This window comes from Bos mutus, chromosome 19, assembly GCF_027580195.1.
Source record: "Bos mutus isolate GX-2022 chromosome 19, NWIPB_WYAK_1.1, whole genome shotgun sequence".
Lineage (NCBI taxonomy): Eukaryota > Metazoa > Chordata > Mammalia > Artiodactyla > Bovidae > Bos > Bos mutus.
This window is the reverse complement of record NC_091635.1, coordinates 33,444,296-33,468,661: the sequence shown is the minus strand read 5'-3', so window position 1 is coordinate 33,468,661 and position 24,366 is coordinate 33,444,296. Positions and strand designations below refer to the sequence as shown.

The window sequence follows — 24,366 nt, the reverse complement described above, 5'->3', positions numbered from 1 at the left end:
ACCGATTTAGAAAACAAGACACTTGCGTTTAAAAATCACCAAGGCCAAACACGCATGTGCACACAACCTCGCCAGTTGCCACAGACAAAATGATTCAAAGCACCGGCTGAAAAGGTCAGACTAGCCGTTCCCACTGACTTCCTGCTGGACCTGACATCCACATTCAGGCTTTCTAGGCCTGCCTTCAAGGCCTCAGGCAACCAGGCCCCACCACGCTCCAGCCAGCCTGGCCTCCTCACTGGTCATCTGAAGCCCCAGGGGCCCCGCGGCAGGACCCAGTCCCCTCCCCCTAGCGTTCCCCAGCCCAGGACCTGGCCCGGATGCTTGCACCACCTCCCACCCACCTCCTTCAGGTTCCAGCCTCACTGCCACTGGAGAGACCCACCCCAACCACCCAGCCCAAAGCAGCTCCCGGCCCTCGGCCTGCTTCAAGCCTTCTCACTGCACCCAGCGCGACCTGGAACAGTTGACCATCCTTGGCTGTCAAGGCCTTCTCTGTTTGCGGCTCTAACTCCAGCTCAAACATCCTGAATGGAGGTGATGGTGGTGGGCGGGGTCCTGTGACCCACTCCCCTGCCTCAGGGCAGTTTCAGAGCCCACACTACCCAGGGACAAATGTGTACTCACTGTCTTGCAGCTCAAATGCAGGTCTGTCTTGGAAGCATGGTGGTGTGGGGCCCCCACCGCGGTCTGGCAGGGGTACCTCACACGCTGGCCTGGGAGCCACAGCCCAGAGACAAGCAGTACCAGCTGACGTTTATGGGACAATTACAGCTCGAGCGCCAAGGCCCTGTGCAGATTGCTTTGCCCAGGTGATCTCACTTAATCCTCAACCTCCTTAAAGGAGCTCGGGAGGTGCATCCTGTTCTCCTGTTTTACACTTTGAAAAGGGAGCCAAGTTGCCCAAGCTCACGCCACTGTCCTTTGGCTCCTGAATGCTTACTCTCACACGTATCCCCAGGAGCAGAGAGAAGGCTGGGGTCCCGTGGCCCCAAGACAGAAGCAAAACAGATGCAAGCCCCCCAAAATAACATGTATCTTTGAAGCAGTATGAAGGACAAGACTCCCAACAAAACAAAGTGGGGACCCTTCTCTCTCAAGCCTCTGAAAGGTGTTTTATTTGTTTGCTTTTCTTTTATCTTTTTCTTTTTAAAACAATAATGGCACATTAAAAAAAATTAAGAACTACAAAAAGGACCGTGTCTTGGAGTCTGTGCTCACATTGCCCTGGGCCATGGCGCCAGGACTGGTGATTCTAACTGGGGCTCCGGCCTCTTGGAAAGGTTCTGGGTGGGTCGTCTCCCCCACACAGGGGCCACTCCAGGGGGTTCAGGTGCTGCTCCTCTGGGCCCCCCTTAGAGGGCGCACCCCAGCTCCCACTGACCCTGGCCAACCACCTTCTCTCTCTCCAAACTACAGCCAGGACCTGGAAACCTTAGGGAACTTACTTTGGTCCCCACAGGGGACTTTACAGGGACAGAGCCCTCCTCTGACCGGCAGGAGATGACACCCCAGCCCAGCCCGGTCATCCCCAGGAGGTCAGGGTGTCTCTCCCCGGACCTGTCTCCAGCCCAGCTGATACCACAGTGATGCTCCGGTCCTCAGTCCCAGCCCAGAACCCTCCCGTCATGCCCTACAGCCACCCCAGCAGGCACACAATTGACAAATGCTCACCCCCTGTGACCCCCACCAACAGCAAGAGAGGGCTCCCCAGACCCCAGGGCCCTGGCTCAGAAGGAAGGGCTGGGAGAGCAGGCAGGATGCAGGGCGGGCGGACAGCGGGTGGGGGGGCAGGGAGGATGTGGGATGAGGAGCTGAGCTGCCAGGGTAGGGGAGAAGCGACAGAGGCCGGCTGAGGGCTCAGGGAGGCTCCTCAGACTTTGCAGCGAGAAGAGGGGGTCCCAGGGTTAGGGGACAGGCCTGGGGGGTGGGGGCAGGGAGAAAGAGGCTCCTGTCCTGCCTCCGGTGACCATGGGGGTACAGGCCCGGGTGACAAGACCTTAGGGCCCCCCCAAAAGGAAACGCCATGCTGCACTCAGCCAGGCCTCAGCCCAGCCCTCATGGGAGGGAAGGACCCCACCAGCCCAGGCCCTGCCAGCCCCAGCTCCCCACAGCGCTCCCCAGGGCGCCACCTCCCCCCGTAGGCCGACTGGACCGCAGCTGGTGGGGCGCCCAGCTCCCCCGGCCCCGCCCACGCCCTCGGCCCCGCCCACACCCTCGGCTCTACTCCTGCTGCTCGTTCATTTCCATGTCGGACACCAGGATGTTCTTCTCGGTGGCCTCGCTGGGGCCGGAGGAGCTGCGGCTGTAGCGGGCACCCTCGAAGGCCCCACGCTCGACGCTCTGTCGCCGCCGGTAGAGAATCAGGGCAGCCGTCAGCAGAGCCAGGAGCAGGAGCACCGCCATCAGCACCACCACCAGGGCCGCGGGGTTCTCCGGGAGGGCTGCTGTGGCCGGAAGGACCCTTGGTCAGAAGCCCCGCCATGCCCGCCCGCTGCCCAGAATGACCAGGACCCGGGGGGAGAGGGCTAGTCCTGCCTGCCACTCACCTGATGGGGAGAAGCTGCTCGCCTCAGCTGTAGGGGAGGAGGGACCAGTTAACAACAGTGGTAGTAACAATACAGTAATAATAAGCAAACATGCAAGAACATTTCCTGCAGTGCCAGACACTTAATTGGCTCATTTACTTCTCTCATAGGTACTCTTATTACTGTTGTTGTTTAGCCGCAGAGTCGTGTCCGACTCTTCTGCAACCCCTTGGACTGTAGCCTGCCAGGCTCCTCTGGCCATGGGATTTCCCAGGCAAGAATACTGGAGGGGGTTGCCATTTCCTCCTGCAGGGGATCTTCCCAACCCAGGGACTGAACCCGCATCTCCTGCGTTGGCAGGGAGATTCTTTGCCACTGAGCCACCTTCAAAGCCCATAGGTACTTTTATTACCCCATTTTACATGAATAAACTGAGGCCAGAGAGCTTGAGCAATTTACCCAAGGTCACAGAGTTGGCAAACGGTTTGGCCTGGGCTCGAACCCCATATCCCTGCCTTTAACCACTACAAAATGGTTACTGTCTACCAATGGCTGTCTACTCTGGCAATTTTCAGGAAGGGCCAGTCCTTGGTACAGACCAATTGATCCCAGAGGAGGGTCCCGGTGACCCCAGGCCTGTTGACTCCCTCCCATCCACTGTGTGGCCTGCAGAATGAGCAGCGGCCCGGGCCCCCCCGCCCCCCAGCACCAGATGTCTCCCGCACCTCGAGGGAGCTTACAGACGACGCCCATGCTGATGTTGGTGCAGGCCCCCGGGCGCCACAGCCCGCTGCTGCTCTGGATCCAGTAGCAGCTGTTGTGGCTCAGCATGCTGGGGCCCAGGCCCGGGGGCCCCCAGTTGGAGTAGTTCACAGCTGTGTTGTCCTGCCAGACCAGGGTGCCCCCTGTGGGAAAGGTGGCATGGGGGGGTGCATTGTTGGGGATGGGGGAGCAGTGAAATGGAGCAGAAGCAGATGGGAGAGAAGAGGCCTGTTCTAGAAAACCCCCACATCCCACAGATCCTCACCCCCCTCCCACAGGCCCTCACCGCCCACCCCCCCACCCTTCACCACCAGCCAAGCCCCAGCGGAGGGCCTCCCGCTGTAGCCCAAGGCCTGCCCCTCCTGACCCTATACCCAGGAGGCCCACCTTTGGGGTTGAAGTTCATGCCCAGCCAGGCGCCCCGACTCTGGCCCTCAGAGCTCTGCAGATGCTCCCAGACAAACACGTTCTCCATCTCATCCAGGATGGACAGGACCGCGCCGCCCGCTGGACACAAAGGAGGCCGACGTCAGGGCAGGCGAGTCTCCTGGGGGGTAGCAGAGCCCCCGGAGAGGCCCCGCCCTCTTCCCTGGCAACCTGAATAGAGGATGGCATGGAGACGTGCGTGTAACGGGGGGCTACATTTACATCCATGTCCCGTCCCAGGTGGTCTGTGTGGATTGGGCCCTGAGGGGCACTGAGAGGTGAGTGCAGCCGACAAGCAGAGTGCAGCTCGGGGACTATATTCGTGGGGTCTCTGAGCGTCCTCGAGAGGGGTCGCCACCCGAAACGCCCAGGTGGGGGCGCTCGCCCCCTCCCCAGCCCACCTCTCTGGCAGCGCTGCAGCGCCTCCTTGTGGCCCAGCAGCAGCTCCATGTGGAAGGAGTAGCAGTGCTCTCGGAAGGGAATCCATGCCGAGTCCGCCAGCCCCTGGGGACAGCTCCCGTGGTAGCTTATTCGTCGCGGAGGAGGGGGCCCTGTGAGGGGGGAAATGCAGGATTGAGGAAGTGGCCCAGGGTCCTCCTGGGGTCGGCTTCTCCCTGGCCAGCCCTTGCCCCAGCGGGTGGGCACTCACCGCCGTGAACTCCACACACAGCACCCTGCAACTTGGTGTCACAGCTGGTGGTGCGCCAGGCACCATCCGTGTCCACGTAGGCGCAGCCCCCGGGGTGCTGGGGCTCCCCGTCCTGCCAGCTCACGTAGCTCAGCGGCTCCTCCGAGACCCAAGAGTACCGCCGGGAGCCCTGGGCACAGGGGGCCATCAGGACGGGAGCAAGGGGACCAGCCAGGGCCGGATGGAGGGGGGTGGCCACGGAAGGCAGGGGGTTAGGAGGAGACAGGGAGGGAACTGGGGGTAGGGGGCCCCAGCCCAGTGCCTACCTCCTCACTGGCCAGCCCAATCCAGAGTGGCGTGCGCAGCCCTCGGGCGGCCTGAGTGAGGAAGGCCTGGGTGTAGGGGTCAAGCACGTGCGCCAGGCTGGCATTTCGGCTCTCACACAGCAACAGGGCGTCGTGCCAGCGCAGCGGCTTCTGCAGCAGCCGGAAGGTGCCGTTGAGGTAGGAGAGCTCAGCGCCCGGGGCAGGGGGCGACGCTGCTGGGGATGGGCTCAGGGAGGGGTCTACAGGGAAGGGGGCAGGACTCAGGCCGGGCTCTGCTCCCCTCACCCCATCCCCAGGCATGAGGCCGAGGGGGAACAGCAGGCAGAGACCAACTCTCCTTTGGGCATGGTAACCGTCGGTCACTGTTGTTATTAATAATATGTTCTTACTAGTAAAGGGATGAGGAACCTTGAGGCTGACCAGGAACCCAGGGCAGAGGGACCCCTGCTCAGAGCTGCAGAAGCCTCAGATGTTGAACCACGGGGTCCCTGCCACAATGCATGCCCAATGTCTTAGTTCTGCCTGGGTAGCCCTCCAAATCCCAAACCTTCCTCCTGCAACCCCTGGATGCTCACTGCCTGTCCCTCTGATCGGTGCCTGGCCTTTCTGCACATTTGCTTCCCAAGCAGAGTGGTCCCCTGAGATCAGGGACCATGCCTCATTCCTCCTGGCTCGGCCCACAGCATCCAGCCCTGGGCTGAGGTTTCCAGGCTCCCGGGTGATACCTACCCGTGGCCTTCTGGCAGATGAAGCCATGGGTCTCCTCTGCACAGCTCCGGTCATCCCAGCGGCCAGTGAAGTGGGTTGAGGGGCTATGCAGGACCACGGCACAGCTGGTCTGGGGGGAAGGAGCCGCTCAGGGGAGCCCCAAGAGCTGCCTGCCTTGTGCCACCACCCCCAAAAGTCTGTACTATGAGCAAAGAGGTTGCAAGGGGGTCCCCAGGTGTGAAGACACGTGCTGCGGGCCAGGGCGGGTTAGCGGGTGAAGAGGAGAGCATGGGGCAGGGGCTTCCTCACCGGTATGTTGCCGCTGGGAGCAGGGCTAGGGCCAGAGGGCTCCCCAGGGGCCCAGTTGGCGTACTGCAGAGGCTCCTGCTCCACCCACTGGAAGTCCCTCTTTGAGGCATGGAGGCCAATCCAAAGGTCAAAGGTCACATTGGGCAGGCTGGCTGTGATGAACGCTACAGTCCCCCAGAACAGACTGTGATGAGCCACAGGGCGGCAGCCCCCTCCTCACTCTGCTCTAGCCGTCTAGGGGGACGGTATCAGAGGATTCTGGGGCCTCCCCCTGGGCTGACCCTACCTTGCTCTAAGGGGTTTGCAATGGTGACCAGTTGGGCCTCTTGCTGTTCACAGGAGAACTGTGCCTCTGACCACTTCACCCGGTCCTGGGGGTCCTGGCCTTGGATTCTGAAACACTGTGGGGCGGAGGGGGGAGGCGTGACACCCAGCTCCACCTCCCTGGCCCCCACACCCAGGAACTCCGACCCCTCAGCGCCAGGCCCTGGGGAGGCTTTGGGGGTTGGGAGAGAAAAACAGGAGAACCAGGACATCTGGGTCTCCTTGACCAAGGCTCTGATACCCTCCCGACCTGGCATGGCAAATTCACATACACTTGCCCACCCCTGAGGAATTTTAAAGTGGGAAGATTTCTCTGGGCCACCAAATGCTGCACTACCTATGACAGCAACCCCTGGGCCACGCCTGGGGACAAGGTCTGTCTGGTTCTTGGCTTCATATACTTCAAAGGCCTTCAACAGAATTATTGGTATCATTACAATGATGCTGACAAATTAAGAAAGGGACCGGTTACATATATGAAATATATTGTTTTAGATTAGGTGGAGGAAGCCATAAGAATAAGCTTTTGGAGCAATTCAATGACATGGAGAAATACTCAAAATACAACACTGAGGAAAAAAAGGTTGGCTACAAAATTGTGCTATTTAGTATGATCTCAGTTACGGGGGAAAAGTCAGAAAGTGGAGTGACAAATATGGATAGTGGTTATCTCTGGAGAGTATAGATGAGTTTTAGTTTTTTTTGTTTCAAAATATAAATAATACATCTTACTCTTTTTGTTTTCTTTAAGGCAGAAAAGGTGTATTATTTGCTTGAATAATCTGAAGACAGTGAGAGCTCCATGACACTATGAGCTGGCTGCACTCCAGCGCATGACAAAGATTTATGGATTATGTTATCTAGTGTTAACTAATCTAATCCTCACAACTCAGTTAAGCAGTCTTACAGTGTCCGGCAAAGAAGGCATGATTCAAAGCTCATACTAAGGATGCCAGGGAAAACCACAAGGAAATAGCACACTTTGCTTCCTGGGATAAGCTCTTTCAGCCGCTAGATAAAAACAATGAAGGTCTAATCAGGTTGGATGAATCAGCCCATGGGTCACTAACCACTCTTGGAAAGAAACTCACACTCTAGAAGGAACATTTTGAAAACATGTTTAGAGGCACATCCATCCTGATTCTCTTGATTGCCTCAAACTCTCCTAGCTGTACACTCAAAATAGTTGGAAAGAGAATCTTCTAAATGTTGTTTTTTAAAAAATCTTCCAGAGACTTTTTTTAAACCCTCTCAATCAGTTCTTCTCAGTAGTTTATAAGGCAGATTCATTTAAATGCAAAAATTGATGAGCTAGTTTTTAAACAAAAATCGGCAGAAGGACTGAAAAATTTAATTGGCATTTAACTGGCAGAAGGACCGAAAAATGGAGAGAAGGACTTAGAAAGCCCAGCCAATGATGGATGAACTTTCTTCATCTATTTGTCTTTGTAAGGCAATCTTTTCATCTACAACAACCATTCAATCCATGTTCTAAAATAATTTGAACTCCAAACAAGACCTGTGAAGTCTGAATCAGTGTCAGACCTAGATTTTTTAATAAAGTATAGGGACTTCCCTGGTGGTCCAGTGGTTAAGAATCTGCCTGCCAACGCAGGGGACACAGGTTCTATCCCTGGTCGGGGAATATCCCACGTGCCACAGAGTAACTAAGCCCGTGAACCACAACGAAGAATAGCCCCAACTCGCCACAATTAGAGAAAGCCTGCAAAGGTCCTGCAAAGGAGGACCCAGTGCAGCCAAAAATAAATAAAGAAATTAAAAATTAATAAATAAAAATAATGAAGCATATGTGATCACTTTGCTCTTATCAAAATTATTTAAAATAGTAATAATTATTATAATTGATCAATTGAAGAGTGAGCACAAAATGTTTTTCATACCATTAAAAGGAAAAATTTTGAAAACCTAAAAATACTGTTTTAAAATCTTTCATTTCAGTTCAGTTCAGTCGCTCAGTCGTGTCCGACTCTTTGCAACCCCATGAATCACAGCTCGCCAGGCCTCCCTGTCCATCACCAACCCCCGGAGTTCACTCAGACTCACGTCCATTTAAAATCTTTAGCTCAGGCTTTAGATTGTTTTGTTCTTGTACATATTTTATTATATATGACATCAGTCACATTAATATGGAAAGTGAAAGTGAAGTCGCTCAGTCGTGTCCGACTCTTTGCGACCCCATGGACTATAGCCTACCAGGCTTCTCCATCCATGGGATTTTCCAGGCAAGAATACTGGAGTGGGGTGCCATTTCCTTCTCCAGGAGACCTTCCCATCCCAGGGATTGGACCCGGGTCTCCCTCATTGTAGGCAGATGCTTTTACCGTCTGAGCCACCAGGGAAGTCCCAATATGGAAGTAAATACATATATTTACTTTTGCACACATATGTAAGGCACACATATATATTTTGTATGTTCAACATTTTGTTTTTAATAAGAGTTCATTATCAAGATGTTTGGTGACCAAGGATCTAGAAAACTCACCAAACGATATGGGCAACCTTATTACTTTATGAACTGGAAGGTGTCACTACGCTGAGTTAGTGTCCGAGGGGTCTAGCCCTGGTCCTGGGGCTGAGCAGGGGAGAGGGTGGTAGGTTCAGGCCAGAGGCCATGACTCTGAGGTTGCCAGAGGGCCAGGACTCCTGAAGCTCAGCCTTCCCCTCAGGCCCCCTCCCTACTCCCTACCTTGTTGAGGAACTGGCTCCAGCCAGAGGGGCAGCCCCCTGTGGGCGGCGGGTCTGGGGGCTGCTGCTCTCTGGTGCTGTTGCGCCGCTTGCAGATGTAAGGCAAGGCTGTTGTGCACCTCTGGTCCCCCCAGTCCTCTGTGAAAAGTGAAGAGCAGTCACTCTGAGTGTGGGGCTGGGCTGCCAGCACCTGGCCTCACGCCCTGAGAGGAGGCGGTCCTGTGTCCAGCTCTGAACTCAAGTGCTCTGCGGCTGCTGGACAGGCACCGGCCTGCCCCTCTCTGGATCCAATCCTTTTTGGGTTGGGCGAACAGAGAGAATGAGAAGAGACTGAGGCCCCTGCCTGGGCTCACCTCGCTGCCCTGAACACCAACCCTCCCCTCGGCTTCTGCACCCTCTCTGCCCTACCCTGCCCTCACCTCGGCTGGCCATCATGTACACGCACTTCTTGTCCTTGCCGATGGGCCGAGGTTTGCCGGGGGCCCAGGAGATGAAGTTTATAATGGAACCATCTGTCCACCTGCAATGGCACAAGCAGGAGTGATCCCAGTACAGGGCACCAGGTTAGACCTCCCCTGAATGCAGAAGCGAGGGGGCAGAGACCAGGGCCCAAGTCTAGGGGCTCAGGGCCACAGACTGAAGAGCGAGGCTACTGAGCTCAGTGCAGCAGGAGTCCAAGGACCCAGTGCCTTCCATTTCTCTAACTAGAAAAGAAGTCTAAGGATCCCAGAGCAGGAGTCCAGTGGCAACGCTGTGCTCAGACACTCATGTGCTCTCTGGTCTTTCTGGTAGGTGAGCCCTGAGCATGAAGAGGCCCCTCTGGACCATCATGTGTTCTTGCCCACGTCTTCAGTGGACCTTTTTCGTGAGTGACCCCAGCATAATACGAATTGTTGTTATTTAGTGCCCATGGACAGAGGAGCCTGGTAGGCTGCAGTCCATGGGGTCGTGAAGAGTCGGACACGACTGAGTGACTTCACTTTCACTTTTCACTTTCATGCATTGGAGAAGGAAATGGCAGCCCACTCCAGTGTTCTTGCCTGGAGAATCCCAGGGACGGGGGAGCCTGGTGGGCTGCCGTCTATGGGGTCCCAAAGAGTCAGACACGACCGAGTGAGTGAACAATGAGCTGGATGCAGCACCAAGGATTCAGACACCTTATTTTTAGTCCTAAGGACAACCCTACCAGGCAGGCCTCGTTGTTTCATTTTCTGGTGAGAAAACCAAGAGAGGCCCAGAAAGGTTAAGTCACTTGCTCAAGGCCACACAGCCCGCAATGGGCAGAACCGGATTCAAAACCAAATCTTGTCTCTTGTGTGCGATGCTGCCTCTCATTTCCAGCCCGAGTCCCTGCTAGCCATCCACGCATGCGCCCCGCTGCCCAGCCACACCCACCGCCCGGCCAGGACTCCCACCTGAAGCGCCCGTCGCTCTCTGAGGTGTGCAGGCCGATCCACCAGTGCTGCTCCTGGCCCCGAGAGAACTGGGGAAGCCGGGCAGGCAGGTGAGGATTGGCAGGGCCTTTTCCCTGGCTCCCGGGCTGCCCTCCCTGCTTGCTGGCATGCCCACCTTCTGCAGGTTGTGCCCCAGGAAGTCCAGCTCGGCCTGGCTGTGCACTGAGACCAGTTCAGCCTGGAACCACGTGCAGATGCGCTGCGCCTGCGCCCACGTGGAGTGGTGCTCGAAGAACTTATACTCAGCCTCCTGGAAACGCAGCCATTCCCGCCGGCCTGCAGGGGCAGCATGTGGGTGGAGTCCAGGCTTCGGCTGCCTGCCCACCCCGCCCAAGGAGGACAAGGCGGGTTCAGGGCAGCCAGGGCAGGCGGGCCTGCGAGCCCATCTGACCTGGACCAGTAATGTGCCCCGATCCCCTTTTCCCTCGGCTCAAACCCTTAACCCCCTTCCCTTCTGTCCTGGTCAAGCCCTTCCCTGGCCGGCTGCCAGGGGGTGTGGGATGGACAGGAAGCCTCACCTTGCGGGCTGACGTCAGGCTCCCGCACGTCCGTGCCTACGGGGACAACAGGGACAGACACGCTGCAGAGAAGGGAGACCCTTCCTTGGACCCCGGGCCCTGCCGCCCGTCATCCCTTGCCCGGTCCGGCAGCGCCGCCCCACCAACCTCGAGGGATCTTGCAGATCCAGTCCAGCTGCGTCTCGCACTGCATAGCCACCCACTGCAGGGAGGCCAAGTCGAGCACCGTGCAGCTGCGGATGTCATCATCGTCGTGCCGGCTCCGGTCGAAATTGTGGTAAGAGAACTGGTGACGTCAGAGGGGGAGAGGGGCCTCAGGCACAGGCTACCCCCAACCCCAGAGCAGACCAACGAGAGGCCTGGCATAAGCTGCGACACCCCCCCCCGCGCCCCAACCTGGGCTAGGCACCCCCACCACCCTCTCCTTGCCATAGGCCCTGCCTCTACTGAACCTCGTGCACCTTCGAAAGGCCACGCCCACTCCAAAAGGCCACGCCCACATCCCGTCCATCCGCCCGCTCCCTCCAGGCCCCCTTACCCCAAGTCCATCACTCCAGCGCCAGCTCTGCCCGGCTCCGGGGTCTCGACGGTTCAGGCCGATCCAGAACCAGTGCTGCTCGTGGATCTCGGGCTCTGATTCACTTCAGCACAACCCAGGGGTGGAGACAGAAGGCATGGGGAGGGTCAGAGTTGTAGGGGAATCCTTGCAGTTGTGACTCGGGCAGTCCCGGGGGCCTGGAGCCTCTCCATCTGGGGTTCACACTGAAAACACTGTTGAGCCCACCGTAAAATGTCTTCTCCCCAGAGAGAACTGGGCCAGCTGGGCCGGGCACCCCGCTCACTGACTGAGGGCAGGTGTGGCCTGGCCCCTTCCACTGCTGCCCTTTGGGTAGGGTGTGCCCCTCCAGCAAGTCTGCAGACTTCCACTTTAGGAAGTAGACAGGGGCAGTGCATAGACCTGGGGCCATGGACTCAAACACACCTCGACTCCAGTCCTAGGTCATCCCTGGACCAGCTAGCTCTGTGACCTTGGGCAAATAACCCAACCTCTTGATCAGCCCACAAGGGATAATGTCTACTTTGTAGGGTTGAGGAGAGCATTGAATGTGGGTTCAATGTTTACTGCAGCCTCTGGCACACAGCGAGAAGCGATCAACATGGGCTCTAATAATCACTAGTCAAATAATGTCATTGTGCTGTTTGCTGGGAGGAGACGTCCCTGGAATTAAGATCTGGAAACCTGGATCCATTTGGATGTTTCCCAAGGCTAAGGGATGATGGGGTTGTGTGTCATAGGAACCCACGAGACAGAGACAGGGTTCTGGGGGGAACCCCCATGGGTAAATGCTCACTTTTGCAGCCTTTCTCGTCCTGTCTCTCAGGAAAAGCTGTTTATTGAGAAGTGTGGGTTATTATGGGATGGTGTAGGGTTACAGGAAGGGGCACTCACTTGGATAAGCTTATAGATTTTGCCAAGGAGAAGGAAAGATGGTAAAGATTAGGGTTGTATGTGTGCTCAGTCAGTCGCGTCTGATTCTTTGTGACCCCATGGACTATAGTCCACCAGGATCCTCTGTCCTTGGGATTTCCCATGCAAGAATACTGGAGTGAGTTGCCATTCTCTTCTCCAGGGGAATCTTTCCGATCCAGGGATTGAACCTGCATCTCCTGTGTCTACTGCACTGAAGGTGGATTCTTTACTGCTGAGCCACCAGGGAAGCCCCTAAGGGTTAGGGTTAGGTTTGTGTGATCTGAGAGTCCGAGAGGGTGCTGTTGGCTCACATGAGCAACACAGGGTCTCCGACTCCATCGAGACCAGGGTTACTTAAGTGGGGACAGGGCAGGCCTGGCACTAGCAGCAGACACACAGGTCATTCCAAGCCTCGGGCAAACCTCGCTGGGGTCCCCTTCCCCCTGCCCACTGCCCTGTGTCCAGCAAAACCAAGAGCCCCACACACGTGCACATGGGCCAGCGCCTTAAGCTCAGTACCCGAAGATCTTGTTGAGCATGTTGGCCACAAAGTGCTCCTCTTCGTAGCTGGCCAGGCTCAGCAGCTGGGCCCCCAGCTCCTGGCAGGCCCCCTGGGCCTGGACCCAGGTCTTCTTATCCTGCAGCCGCTCCGAGCTGAACACCTGCAGGGGCAGAGTCCAAGCTGTCCCCCGGCCCACCTCCCCACGGGACACTTGCCCTCCATGACTTGTGTGGAGAGGGGGCTGGGGCTTCAGTGGACAGGGTGTCGAGGCTAGTTAAGACAGCCCTGCTCATCAGAGAGGAAGCCCCTGGGGAGGAAAACTGGCACAGGCACCTCCCAGAGATGGTCCCAGTGACGAGTGGGGCAATCAGGGCTCTTATCCCAGCAGAGCCACAGTTTGCTGTGGGCAAGTCCCTCTGCTCCCTGGATTTCAGTATCTTTCTATAATAAAAGACCCTGGACTACCTCAGTGGCTCCCAAACCCAGCCAGGTTTAAAAACACAGATCACCAGGCCCCACCACAGCCCACTGAATCCCCATCTCTATAGTGACAGCCTGGAAGATTTTTAAATTTTTTTAAACCGAAGTACTTCTGTACTTTGGTTTAAAACATTGATTTACAATGTTATGTTAATTACTGCTGTACAGCAATGTGATTCAATTATAAATATATATATATGTGTGCGGGCTAAATCGCTTGTCATGTCCTATTCTTTGCAACTCTATGGACTGTAGCCCACCAGGCTCCTCTGTCCATGGGATTCTCCAGGCAAGAATACTGGAGTAGGTTGCCATGCCCTCCTCCAGGGGGATCTTCCTGACCCAGGGATTGAACTCGAGTCTCATTATGTTTCCTGCAGTGGCAGGCAGGTTCTTTACCACTAGTGTTACCTGGGAAGCCCATAAATATATACAGATTCTTTTTTAATATTCTTTTCCATTATGATTTATCATAGAATATTGAATATAGTTCTGTGCTATACAGTAGGATCTTGTTCTTTACTTATTATATATATAAAAGCTTATATCTGCTAACCCAAACCTCCTACTCCATTTCTCTGCCAACCCCCTTCCCTTGGCAACCACCAGTCTCTTCTCTACATCTGTGATTTTGTTTCTATGTCATAGAAAGGTTCATCTCTGTCACATTTTAGATTCCACATATAAGGGGTCACATATAAATCACGCTCCCGGGGCAATTCTAAAGAGCTGCCAGCCTGGCCCCATCTGAGCGTCTCTAAAACTGATGGTCTCTGTGGGTTTTTCAATTCCTCAATTGTTTACTGAGCACCTGCTGTGCACCAGGCCTCAGAGGACACTGACAAGAGTTTCAACAGAAAGGACCTAAGGGGAGAAGTTTCTCTAGGGCCCACCTGCTCGGATCATGGCTGGGTCCCACCGGGACCACCCACCCTGCCAGGGATGCTGTCTCTCTGCTCTTGTTTCTCTCCCCACCCCAAGGCCCACAGGCTGCCTACCTTATAGCAGTGCCGGAGTTTGGGATCTGAGCCCCAGCCCTGCGGACAGGCGCCGGTGAGGCTGGGCGTGGGGTCTGGCCCAGGCAGCTCAGGCGTCACGGGCGTGCCCAGGCTCTGGCGGCAGATGTAGCGAGCCCGGAACGATGTGCAGTTCTTCACCTCCCACAGCCCCATGGCACTGCCTGTGGCCAGGGCCACGCAGCCCCCACGGCTGTACCCTGGAGGAGGGAGGAGGGAACCCACACACTGAGCCCTGCCTCACATCCCCGAGGGGCACCTCCCTGGCCCCCGCATGGGGAGCCAGCTTGGCCATCTCTGCAGGGACATGTGCTGTGGGGTTGGGGGTGGCAGGGCTGGAGAGAGCAGGAAGGAAATGGAGGCAGAAGCCTCACTCTGTGTTGGCTCCTGTGAGATCTTAGGCAAGTTGCTTAACCTCTCTGAGCCTGTTTCATCATCTACTCCATCTTTGAAAAGGCTTAAAAAAGTTAACAGGGGACTTCCTTAAAAAAGATAACAGTGGATTCGCGGTTAAGAATCTTCCTTCCAAAGGGATATGGGATCGGTCCCTGGTTGGGGAACTAAGATTCCACATGCTGTCGGGCAACTAGAGAAGCCTGTGTACTGCAACCACTGAGCCCGCGAGGAAGACCCAGCACAGCCAAAAAAATAAAAAAATAAAAGATTTATAAAAAAATTTTTTTAAGATAATAAATGTGAAATGGCATAATAGGAAGCACTTGTTCTATGCCCACTATTCCAAGGGCTTTACATATATTAACCCATGCAAGCCGCATGTCAGCCCCGTGAGGAAAGAACCATTATCCCCATTGGACAGATGAGGAAACTGAGGCTCAAAGATGGACAGCTAATAAACTGCAAAGTCAGGACCTGAGCCAGGCATTTCAGCTCTGGAGGCCATCCTTCTATCCATATTACCACACTCTATGAATGCTGTCTCCTATGAAGCCCTGGGTCTCGGTCGTGGCAGGGGTGATCCACCATGGCCCTCCCGGCTTCACCAAGGCACCGCCGAGAAGGGGGCTGAGTGAGGGGCTCACCAGGCTGGTCCCGGTTCCAGTGGGTGTACATGACCTCGTCCCCGCTGAGCCAGCGGAAAGAACCGGTGAAGTTGAGGTCCTGCAGGGCCGTCCAGAAGTACTCGCCATCCCAGTTGTAGATGAGGCTGCTGACAAAGGCCTGCTCGAACCTGTGGGAGAGAGGCTGGTCAAGGCAGGCAGCTCAACCCCCACAGCTCCGGGGGCCCCAGGCCAGACGGCCTGCTCAGGGAGCTTGGGTGCTGCAGCCGATCGGAAACTTGCTCAGGGAAGTGGGGACCCCTGGGGAAGCTGCAGCTGACACAGCTGACCCCCGCTGCTGTCTGCATCTCCACGCCTTGCTGAGAGAAAAATCAGACACGAGCCAACTCTTGCCTGGAGAATGCCAAGCACAGAGGAGCCTGGCGGGCTACAGTCCACGGGATGACAAAGAGTCGGACAAGACTGTGAGACTAACTTTCACTTTTCAAGGCCTCTTTGGGGCATCCAGCCCACATAGAGGCCTGTTTCTGCCCCCGCCCAGGAACTGCCCCATGCTGGGGTCGCCTAATAAACTAGAGTCATTCTTATGATAATATTAGAAAAAGGCCCTGGAGATAGTTGAAGCTCAGAGGGACTCAATGCTCAAGTCCCTCTGGACTTGATGGCAGACTGCTGCCCCTTCTGGTGGAGGGACCGAATTCGACCAGGACATAGGGGTGGGCTGGTCCCCCTCTCATACCTGTTGGTGATGGTGACCAGCTGAGAGCCGTGGTCGGTGCACAGGCGCCGGGCCTCACTGTAGGTCACCTGGTCCTCTCCCAGCCAGTAGCAGGAGGGGCTGTGCCACGTCCAACCCTGGCTCAAGAGAGTGGGCAGAAAAGGGGGTGTCTGGGGGAGGGCTTCTTCTCTCTCACTGATACATCCTGGGGTGGGGATGCCAGCAGTGGCACCACTGAATTTTCTGCAGGCTTGAGCACAGGACTGAGGGGGCTGGTTTGACACCAGAGCCGGCTCTTCCTGTGCTGTCTGCACTGTGCCACGCCACACTGCCCCGCCTACCATCACCCACAGCTGCCAGGTCCAGAGTGGAAGCGTGGCCCAAGGGAGGCAGCCAGTCACCCGGCCTGTGGCCTGGCCAAGAAAGATGAGTGGCCCACTGGACTCCTCTCTCGGGTATTTGAACCAAGAGACGTATTGGGAAAACTGCCAGCTGGCTGGGAAATGAGAGCTGAAAAGCTGGGAGAGCGGCCAGCAAGTGGAGGGGGCTGGTTGATCCTCAGGGGCCTGGAGAAGCTGGAGTAATGGAATGGAGGCAGTGCCTGCCTGAGGGCGGTGGGGGCGGAGAACAAGCCCTCAGTGAGGGGCAGCAAAGTTGCAGTAGACCGCCTGTCCTTCACGGCTGGCTCGCAACAGCCCCCCCAACCCACCCCAGAAGACCAGGGAGGCTTTACCCCACCAACCCATGGCCCCTTGGGTCGCCCTGAGGGCCTCTCCGCCCCTGCAGACAAGGACCTGAGGCTCTGAGACATTACATGGCTTGATTTTATACAGACTGTACAGGTGGAGCCCAGGCCTGAACCCACGCCACAGAGACTGCATCCATCCCCGCCACAGCCCTGCTCCTCCTAAAATGACCCCAGGTGCCTACCAGGGTCTTCGCCTCCAGCAGGCCTTCGAGGGGGATACCTGGGGCGGGGGCGGGGGCTGGAGCCCGGGAGAGAGGTGAGGTGGGGGGAGGGGGGCAGCCCCCTGGGCAGGAGCCAGTTCAGAACAAGCTGGTGTGTGTATATGTGTGTTTATGTATGTGTAGGTGTATGTGTTTAGTCGTATTTATGCATATGCGCATGTATGTGTATATGAGTATGTGTGTGTACGTGTGTATGTGTCATTGATGTTTAGTCTCTGAGTCATGCCCGACTCTTTGCGAACCTATGGACTGTAGCCCACCAGGCTCCTCTCTCCATGGGATTTTCCAGGCAAGAATACTGGAGTAGGTTGCCATTTCCTAGTCCAGGGGATCTTCCCAACTCAGGGATCAAACCCACATCTCTTGCATTGGCAGGTGGATATTCTTTACCACCGAGCCATCAGGGAGTGTGTGTGTGTGTGTGTGTGTGTGTGTGTATTGTGTGTGTGTGGATATGTGTGTTTATGTATGTATGTATATGTATGTATGTATATGTGTGTGTTTGGGGGGCTTCCCTGGTGGCTCGGACAATAAAGAATCTGCCTGCAATGAAGGAGACCTGGGATCAATTCCTAGGTTGGGAAGATTCCCTGGAGAAAGGAATGGCAACCCACTCCAGTATTCTTGCCTGGAGAATTCCATGGACAGAGGAGCCTGGCAGGCTACAGTCCATGGGTCACAAAGTGTTGGACGTGACTGAGTAACTAACACTTTCTCTTCCTTTTCATATAGGTGTGTTTACATGTGTATGTATATGTGTGTATGGGGGGAGAGGCACAGACCCCCATATTCCAGCAGGACTGTGCTAAGACCCCTGGCTCTCCTGGGGTGTTAACCATGGCAGCTCAACAACCCCCCACCCACTCCAGGCCGGCCCTGGCGCGGGACAGTTAGTAGTAGCCCCTCTGCTTCACCCAGCCTGGTCAGAGCCCCGGCCAGCCCCTAACCACGCTGGCCCCCACACTCTTCAGCCCGGTCCCGTGTGCTCTCCCTTCCTCCCCACTAGAGCTCATGCCTGCAGGCATTTCCTGCTCTCCCCTAGGGGAGAGTTCGGGGTGCAGGGGGGTGGGTGTGATAAGGCGGCTTGATCCAAAGGAAGATAGAGTGAGGAACCAGACTGGCAGTGAGGGGCCGGCAGGAGGAACGTGGCTTCGGCAGAGGGAGCCGCCAGGGGCCCAGACACCACAAAGTGGCCTTTATGAGCAGCCTGCCCACACGCTCCACACTGCTCACATCCCTGCCTGTCGGGACAGGGAGGGGGGTAGGCGTGGGACTGAAGGAGGGAAACGGGTCAATCCCTCGCCCTCACCCTCACTCACACCCTGTCTCCCCGACTTATTCACAGGGAGGGTGACCAGAGTGGCCTGGTTCCCCCACCCCCACCCCAGGAGAAAGACAAGCACACACTGTGTCTGTGGCTGGTGTGCGTGACAGCAAAGATGGGTGGGAAAGCGGGGGCTGGGGGAGAGCGAGGGTACACAGAGGAGACCTAGGTGGTCCCCAGCAGCCTCCACACAGGTGATGACTGGACCAGACTTGGGGGTGGGAGTGGGGGGCCCGCCTACCCCCACCTCCGAGTTCTCTGCAGCTTTCCATGGAGAGGGGGCTCAGGGCTGGGGTGGAGTGGGGAGCTCCACTTCCTCCCAACAGCTTTCTACCCCCACCCCACCTCATCCTGTATCACTCCTTCTGGATGGAGCAGTTTGGAGGGCAGGAAAAAGGGAGGATACCACAGGAGGCTGCGGATTCCTCCTGCCCTCCTGCCCCCGGGAGCCCCTCTGGCTGGCCCCATCCCGGGCAGCTCCAGAAGCACCCTCACCTTCCGGCAGCCGTGGTCCTCCTCGGCAGCCCCCTGGCTCAGCTGGCCTGCCTTCTTGCAAATGGACGGCAGGGACTGGTTACAGGGACTGTCGTTCCAGCGACCTTCCTAGGGACACAGGGTGAGGGGCAGTGTCAGTCTCTCTCCCCCAAACCTCCCAAACCTGGCCCTGCCTCTGACTTGCTGTGTGACTCCAAGCAAGAAGCTTGACCTCTCTGTGCTCCATGGTGGAAAATGGGTGGGGGCGAGCAGGATTAGTGCCATAAGCCTCACTAGGCTGATGTGAGCACAGAGTAGCTGTGCAGATGCCTCCAAACTTTGACAAGCACTGTCAAAATAGAAAAGGTGCTCATTTAAATTAGCTCACGTCATAAACACCAAGGACAAGCTGGCTAAGACAGATGAGATTCCCAGTTGGGCAAGGTGTCCAGTCAGTACTCGCAGATCCAGGGCAAGCAGAGACTGTGTGCCCAGACCCTCCCCTCGTTGATGGAGCTGAAGAGGAACTTAGTTCAGCCCCTCCTAACAGCTTTGGTGCTTCTGTGCTGAGTGCATCCAGCCAGCAGTTTTTGCCTGCCTTGAGTGCCATCCGGAGGGCAGAGGTGTCTGTGTGTCTCAGCCCCCAGGAAAATGTGCAGTATTTAGCAGATGCTCAATAAAAGCACGCGTTCTCAATTGTATCCGACTTTTTGTGACCGCATGGACTATAGCCCGCCAGGCTCCTCTGTCCACGGGATTTCTCAGGCAAGGATACTGGAGTAAGTAGCCATTTCCTAAAACAGCATCCTCTAAGCCAGACGCCTCTGGGGTCCCTGGCACTGTTGGCTGTATCTCAAGGCAGAATGTCCTCTCCGTCTCTGAGGTCGGTAGTCTGTCCTACGGTTTTGTCTTTTAAGGAACAGACTTACCTCTGCTTGAAACCCTGTATCAATTCCTTCATCCGCCCACACTGTCTGAACCACAGCCATGGCAGACAGTCACAACGCCACCATTTCTTGAGAGGACAGGACCCTGCGCTGGGGTAGGGCTGGCAGGGAGCAGCCCTGCCTGGGGAGCTTGTCCCCATAATGTGGGTTCTGACGCCACCTGCTGGCGGGGAAGTGCAGCCCGCAGGAGGTCAAGATGATCGCCGGGAGACAAACGTCCAAAGGTTTCATTGAACTCCTTTAATCCTCATGAAGACCCTCTGAGGATGGCACCTTTAGAGTTCCACTGACAGCTGGGAAAACTGAGGCTAAGGAAACTCAGCTAAGGAAACCGAGGCACAGAGACATTAAGTAACTTGCCCAAGATGACCCAGCTAGTTGGAAGTGGAGAGGAGAGTCAAACCCTGGCAATCTCTCCACGCGGACGGGAAGGAGACAAATGGGGAGGAGGGATTCCGAGAGGCAAGGGGGTGGGGTCACAAGCAGGAGCCAATAACGGGACACCCCTCAGCTGCGGTGGCACCGGGAGGCGGGGTCTGGGGGCCCTGTGAGGAGAGAGGTTCTTACCGGCCCCCAGATGGTGACACAGTCCTCCAGGCTGTCTCGGAAGTTGTTGGGCTCAAAGGGGTGCCAATGGGTGAAGCTCACGAGGCTCCCGTCGGACCACTCAAAATTCATCTGCAGTTTCAGGTCGTTGAGACCAATCCACAGCTCCTCCACCTCTGGGGGGGTGCGGCAGGGGAGAGGGGACATCAGGAGGTCGGCCTTCTCCACTGGCAGGGGAGGCGAGGACAGTGCCTGAGCCCCCAGGACGGGCGTTGGGGAGGCAGCCCCTCACCCTGCTTGATCTGCTTGGTGATGAACTCCAGCTCCGCCATGCTGTGGATGCTGAGCAAGTCGCCCCCACCCCGCAGACACATCTTCTTGGACTCCTGCCAGCTGCGCTTCTCAGCCTGCAGGCGGTAGCAGTGGCCCTGGAAGGGCTGCCAGCTGGGCTCACACTCCACCTTCACGTTGGCCCACACATCTGCGGAGACCAGAGAGGCCGCTGTTCAGGGGCCGAGACGCCCAGCATGGGCTCAGACCCCCTGGGTGTCAACGCAGACAGGGCCTTGAAGTCCACCTCCTCCCCAAATGTGTCTTAGATCCACTCTTCCCACCAAGCCAGGTCTGAATACTGAAGGATGTTGAAAAGACAAAACCCTCAGGGCAGCTGGAGCCCTGGGAGATGGTGGCAGATTCCACTCAAGATAGGATGGCCCCTCCAGCTGGGGCTCTCAGAGGGAAAGATGGATGGGGACTCAGAACAGAACTGCCCCGGGAACCTCAGTTTCCTCCTCTGTAAAATGGGGCTTCCTGCTGTAAGATTCCAGCTTAGCTCATGTCCACCTCACTTCATAAATGACACCGCCGACACTGTCTCAAAGGACATCTCTGGGGACTTCCCTGGTGGTCTGGTGGCTGAGACTCCATGCTCCCAGTGCAGGGGAGCCTGGGTTCATTCCCTGGTCAGGGAACTAGATCCCACCTGTTGCAACTAAGAGTTTGCATGCCACAGCTAAAGATCCTGCGTGCTGCAACTAAAAAAAAAAAAAAAACCATATGCCACAACAAAGATTGAAGGTCCCACCTGTCACAACTAAGATCCGGCGCAGCCAAATAAATAAATATTAAAAAAAAAAAAAAAAAGAAGAAAGAAAAGAACACCTATGGAGCAGGCCACATCAGTCCAGGATGAAGCAGGTGGGAAATGCACCCCCCTCCCAAGTCAGCAGCTCATGAAGTCACTGCTGCCCGGCAGGCATCTGCTGGTTGAAATTCTTCCTCTCATTCCCTCCACCACCCCTTTTCCTCTCCCTGAACCCTAGGGCTGAGAAACCGACCGGTCTTAGGCCCTTCCCCCCCCCATCTCCGTGCATTTCAAGTTCACCCTCTAGGGATTGGGGTCCCAGGGCACCTGATGCAAACAAGCTCTCACTTGGGCCTTGGCAAGAGAAAACAGGACTTCATCAAACCACCTACAACATTGGGTTCGGGCAGGATTCTGCCTGGCTGGGCAAGAAAACATGTACCCACTTGAAGCATCATCCCACTGGGATACACTCCACCCTGGGAGATGCTCCAAGGACTGGCCATACTGTCTCTGGCAGACCCGGCAAAGTGGGGAGGGCTGAGAGCCTAAGCGGGCTCCCTCAGTGGCTCAAGACCTGTCAATCATCTCTTGTCAGCAGCTGGGCTAAGACCCGAGGCTGCCACCTGGACAGAAGAGTTTAGTGGGAGGGAGGAAGCTCAGGAAACGTGGATGCTTCAGGGCCCGATGGTGCCTGCCTCTGAAATGACATGCTTCGAGTGATAAGTGCTGGAAGGCAGGACCCACCCAAGAAACTGCTTAGAAAATAACACCCTGGGACTTCCCTGACGGTCCAGTGGTTAAGAGCCTGTGCCTCCACTGCAGGGGGCGCGGATGCCATCCCAGACTGGAAAACTAAGGTCCCACGTGCCATGCAGTGCAGCCAAAAGGAAAAAAGAAAATATGCCTCACGCAGAGAGATGTGGGCTGGGATGAAAGAGGAAATCCAAGGCTAGAGACATATTTGCAAGTTCATGAGGCCCCAGGGGAGGGCTCCCCACAGCAGCCATGCTGGGCAGATCCAGGGTACAGAGGACTCGGTGAGGGGCCAGGCCCAAAGGGGACCATGTGGGCAAGGCCTGCCCACACCAGCCCTGTGACCCTCCTTTCTTTGCCTGCCCCAGGCTCCCCCGTGTCCACCCCCAGGGGGAGGTGAGGTGCCCTTGATGTGGGCACCAATGTTTTAAACCTTTGCTCCTGATCCCCTAGGGGATGAGGGGAAAGAACAGTGGCCAATGGCCCCAAATCAACCTTTGGCAACACTTTAATGGTCAGAAGCAAAAGTCTGCTCTGTAAGTTCTCCACTTTCTGTGTTTTGTGAATTTTTGTTTTGTCTTGCTGTATTTCTTTATATAAATCCCCTCTTCACCCCATGGGGACTGGACTCCTGCAGGAGCCACTCCAGCCCATGGAGATGCTCCTCTGAGCCAGGCCAGGTCTCCAGCCTTTCAGCAACCCTGCAGGGGATATGAGTTTACCTACCCTCAATCGGCACCTCTGAGACTAAGCTGCTGGATGAAGGCCACACCCCAACTCGGCGCCCTGCCCCTAAAGCTACCTCGGTGAATCACAAATGTGAGCAAGACACTCCCTGCCTTAAAAGCCTGCAAAGGCTCCCACAGCCTACCTGGCCCCACCTGAATTTCATCGGGAAGCCAAAATCCTTTAGGGACTGGCTGCAACCTGCCCTTCTGAACTGTTCATGTCCCCGTGCCCTCTAAGCCAGTACTTCTCAAACTCCACACCAGTCACTAAGATCTTGTGAAATGCAGGTTCTAGTTCAAGTAATTGGGGGGAGGAGGGGCGAGGCACCTGAGAGTCTGCATTTCTAATAAGCACTTACAACATCACTTGGGAAGGTGCTGTTGGTCCAGGGACCACACTTTTTTTTACGTTCTCACATAATATATTATTATGGACGACTGTTCTGGAAAAACATGGACAGCGTGAATGCATTTGGGACCCATCACAGACACTTAGAAATACACCATAGTGTAAAAGGAGGATTCGATGACAAGTGATGTTGGGTCAGCCTGTTCCAAAAGCAAGCAGAGAATCAGGGGAACCACCACGGCTCCCCGAGGGAACCCTTGGGTGTGTCCCTTGCTGCCCTTTGGGTGGGGCGCCTTGTCCACGCTGGCAGCACCCATCTCCTCTGTTAAACCACAGCAGCAGCAGAAAACGGTAGCACTCCTTTGGTGGTTTTTTGTTTTTGTAGGTTCCCAGTTTTTTATTTCCATCTTCCTTTTCAGGATTCGGTTCCAAATTCTTAAAGTAGTGTAGGTGTCTAGCATCTTTCATGAATTTTTCAGGATCCAGTTCTGCTCAATGATAATGCACTGCGCCTGGCCCACCTACGGGCTCCCGCTCAGAGGACATGTCCCCCTCCGCCCCGCTGCCGGCTTTGTGGTCTTCCTTGCGGGGAGCACTTCTCTTCTTGCTTGATCCGGAAGGCCCTTTGGCTCTGGCTTTTTCTGTCCTCTGTTGTTGCTTTTCAAGCTTCGACAGGTGTTCTGGATCAGAGGCAACAGCACCAGGGGCCGGAGATTCCAGTTCCATGGTCACAGGCCCGTCGTTCTGAATGTGGACTTGCAGGCAGGCACTGAACTTGCCACCTTTGATGAGCTCTGGCCTCTCCGCCTTGCACAGCGGCTCCAGGAGGCCCTTGTAAAAGGCCTCAGCCTGCCCTGCGGGCATGGCCAGGTGGAAGTGGGCTCGTTGCCCTTGAGGACGCGCTGCAGGGAGGACTGGCACAGCACATCGTACTGCTTGTCCATCAAGCTCTTCGACCAGTGCTTCCCACTCTCATCCTCAAACACATGCAGGTTTAAGATCTTCCGGACCACATGCTCCAGTTCCAGGGAAATACCCAACAACACGCCGATGACCCATCTGATGGCGCCTATCTGCTCTCCTCCAACTGTGATGCTGGCCTGGGTGATGCGCAGCACCATGGCCTTCATAGTGGCAGCTGGGACAGGGACCACGCTTTTTTTTTTTTTAATATTTATTTATTTATGGCTGTGTTGGGTCTCAGTTGCAGCATTCTGGCTTCTGTGTAGCTGTGGATGTAACACACTAGCTGCTCTGCAGCATACGGGATCTTAGTTCCCAGACCAGGAATTGA

The 24,366-nt window shown here is 56.0% G+C and overlaps 1 protein-coding gene and 1 pseudogene across 2 annotated transcripts in view; both read right to left on the bottom strand.

The window, feature by feature from the left end:
• Window positions 1-1,089: 1,089 nt before the first annotated feature.
• The window catches only part of MRC2 (mannose receptor C-type 2), a 59,742-nt gene continuing 36,465 nt past the window's right edge, over window positions 1,090-24,366 (bottom strand). The window contains exons 7-30 of one of the 2 annotated variants that reach the window (XM_070390028.1): window positions 20,448-20,636; window positions 20,177-20,331; window positions 18,684-18,791; window positions 15,917-16,032; window positions 15,199-15,347; window positions 14,141-14,358; window positions 12,680-12,822; window positions 11,228-11,330; window positions 10,837-10,975; window positions 10,690-10,725; window positions 10,287-10,447; window positions 10,133-10,200; window positions 9,137-9,237; window positions 8,719-8,855; window positions 5,974-6,088; window positions 5,688-5,851; window positions 5,400-5,508; window positions 4,671-4,909; window positions 4,366-4,534; window positions 4,118-4,267; window positions 3,678-3,797; window positions 3,254-3,433; window positions 2,550-2,576; window positions 1,090-2,444 (exon numbers count right to left, since the gene is read on the bottom strand). In XM_070390028.1, coding sequence (XP_070246129.1) covers window positions 2,224-2,444; window positions 2,550-2,576; window positions 3,254-3,433; window positions 3,678-3,797; window positions 4,118-4,267; window positions 4,366-4,534; window positions 4,671-4,909; window positions 5,400-5,508; window positions 5,688-5,851; window positions 5,974-6,088; window positions 8,719-8,855; window positions 9,137-9,237; window positions 10,133-10,200; window positions 10,287-10,447; window positions 10,690-10,725; window positions 10,837-10,975; window positions 11,228-11,330; window positions 12,680-12,822; window positions 14,141-14,358; window positions 15,199-15,347; window positions 15,917-16,032; window positions 18,684-18,791; window positions 20,177-20,331; window positions 20,448-20,636 — 3,317 coding nt within the window. In that variant the 3' untranslated portion in view covers window positions 1,090-2,223. Of the gene's footprint in view, window positions 2,448-2,549; window positions 2,577-3,253; window positions 3,434-3,677; window positions 3,798-4,117; window positions 4,268-4,365; window positions 4,535-4,670; window positions 4,910-5,399; window positions 5,509-5,687; window positions 5,852-5,973; window positions 6,089-8,718; window positions 8,856-9,136; window positions 9,238-10,132; window positions 10,201-10,286; window positions 10,448-10,689; window positions 10,726-10,836; window positions 10,976-11,227; window positions 11,331-12,679; window positions 12,823-14,140; window positions 14,359-15,198; window positions 15,348-15,916; window positions 16,033-18,683; window positions 18,792-20,176; window positions 20,332-20,447; window positions 20,637-24,366 lie in introns of both variants that reach the window. The other variant, XM_070390027.1, reaches the window with a different exon arrangement.
• Window positions 22,409-24,202, bottom strand: LOC102272982 (D-aminoacyl-tRNA deacylase 1 pseudogene; annotated as a pseudogene).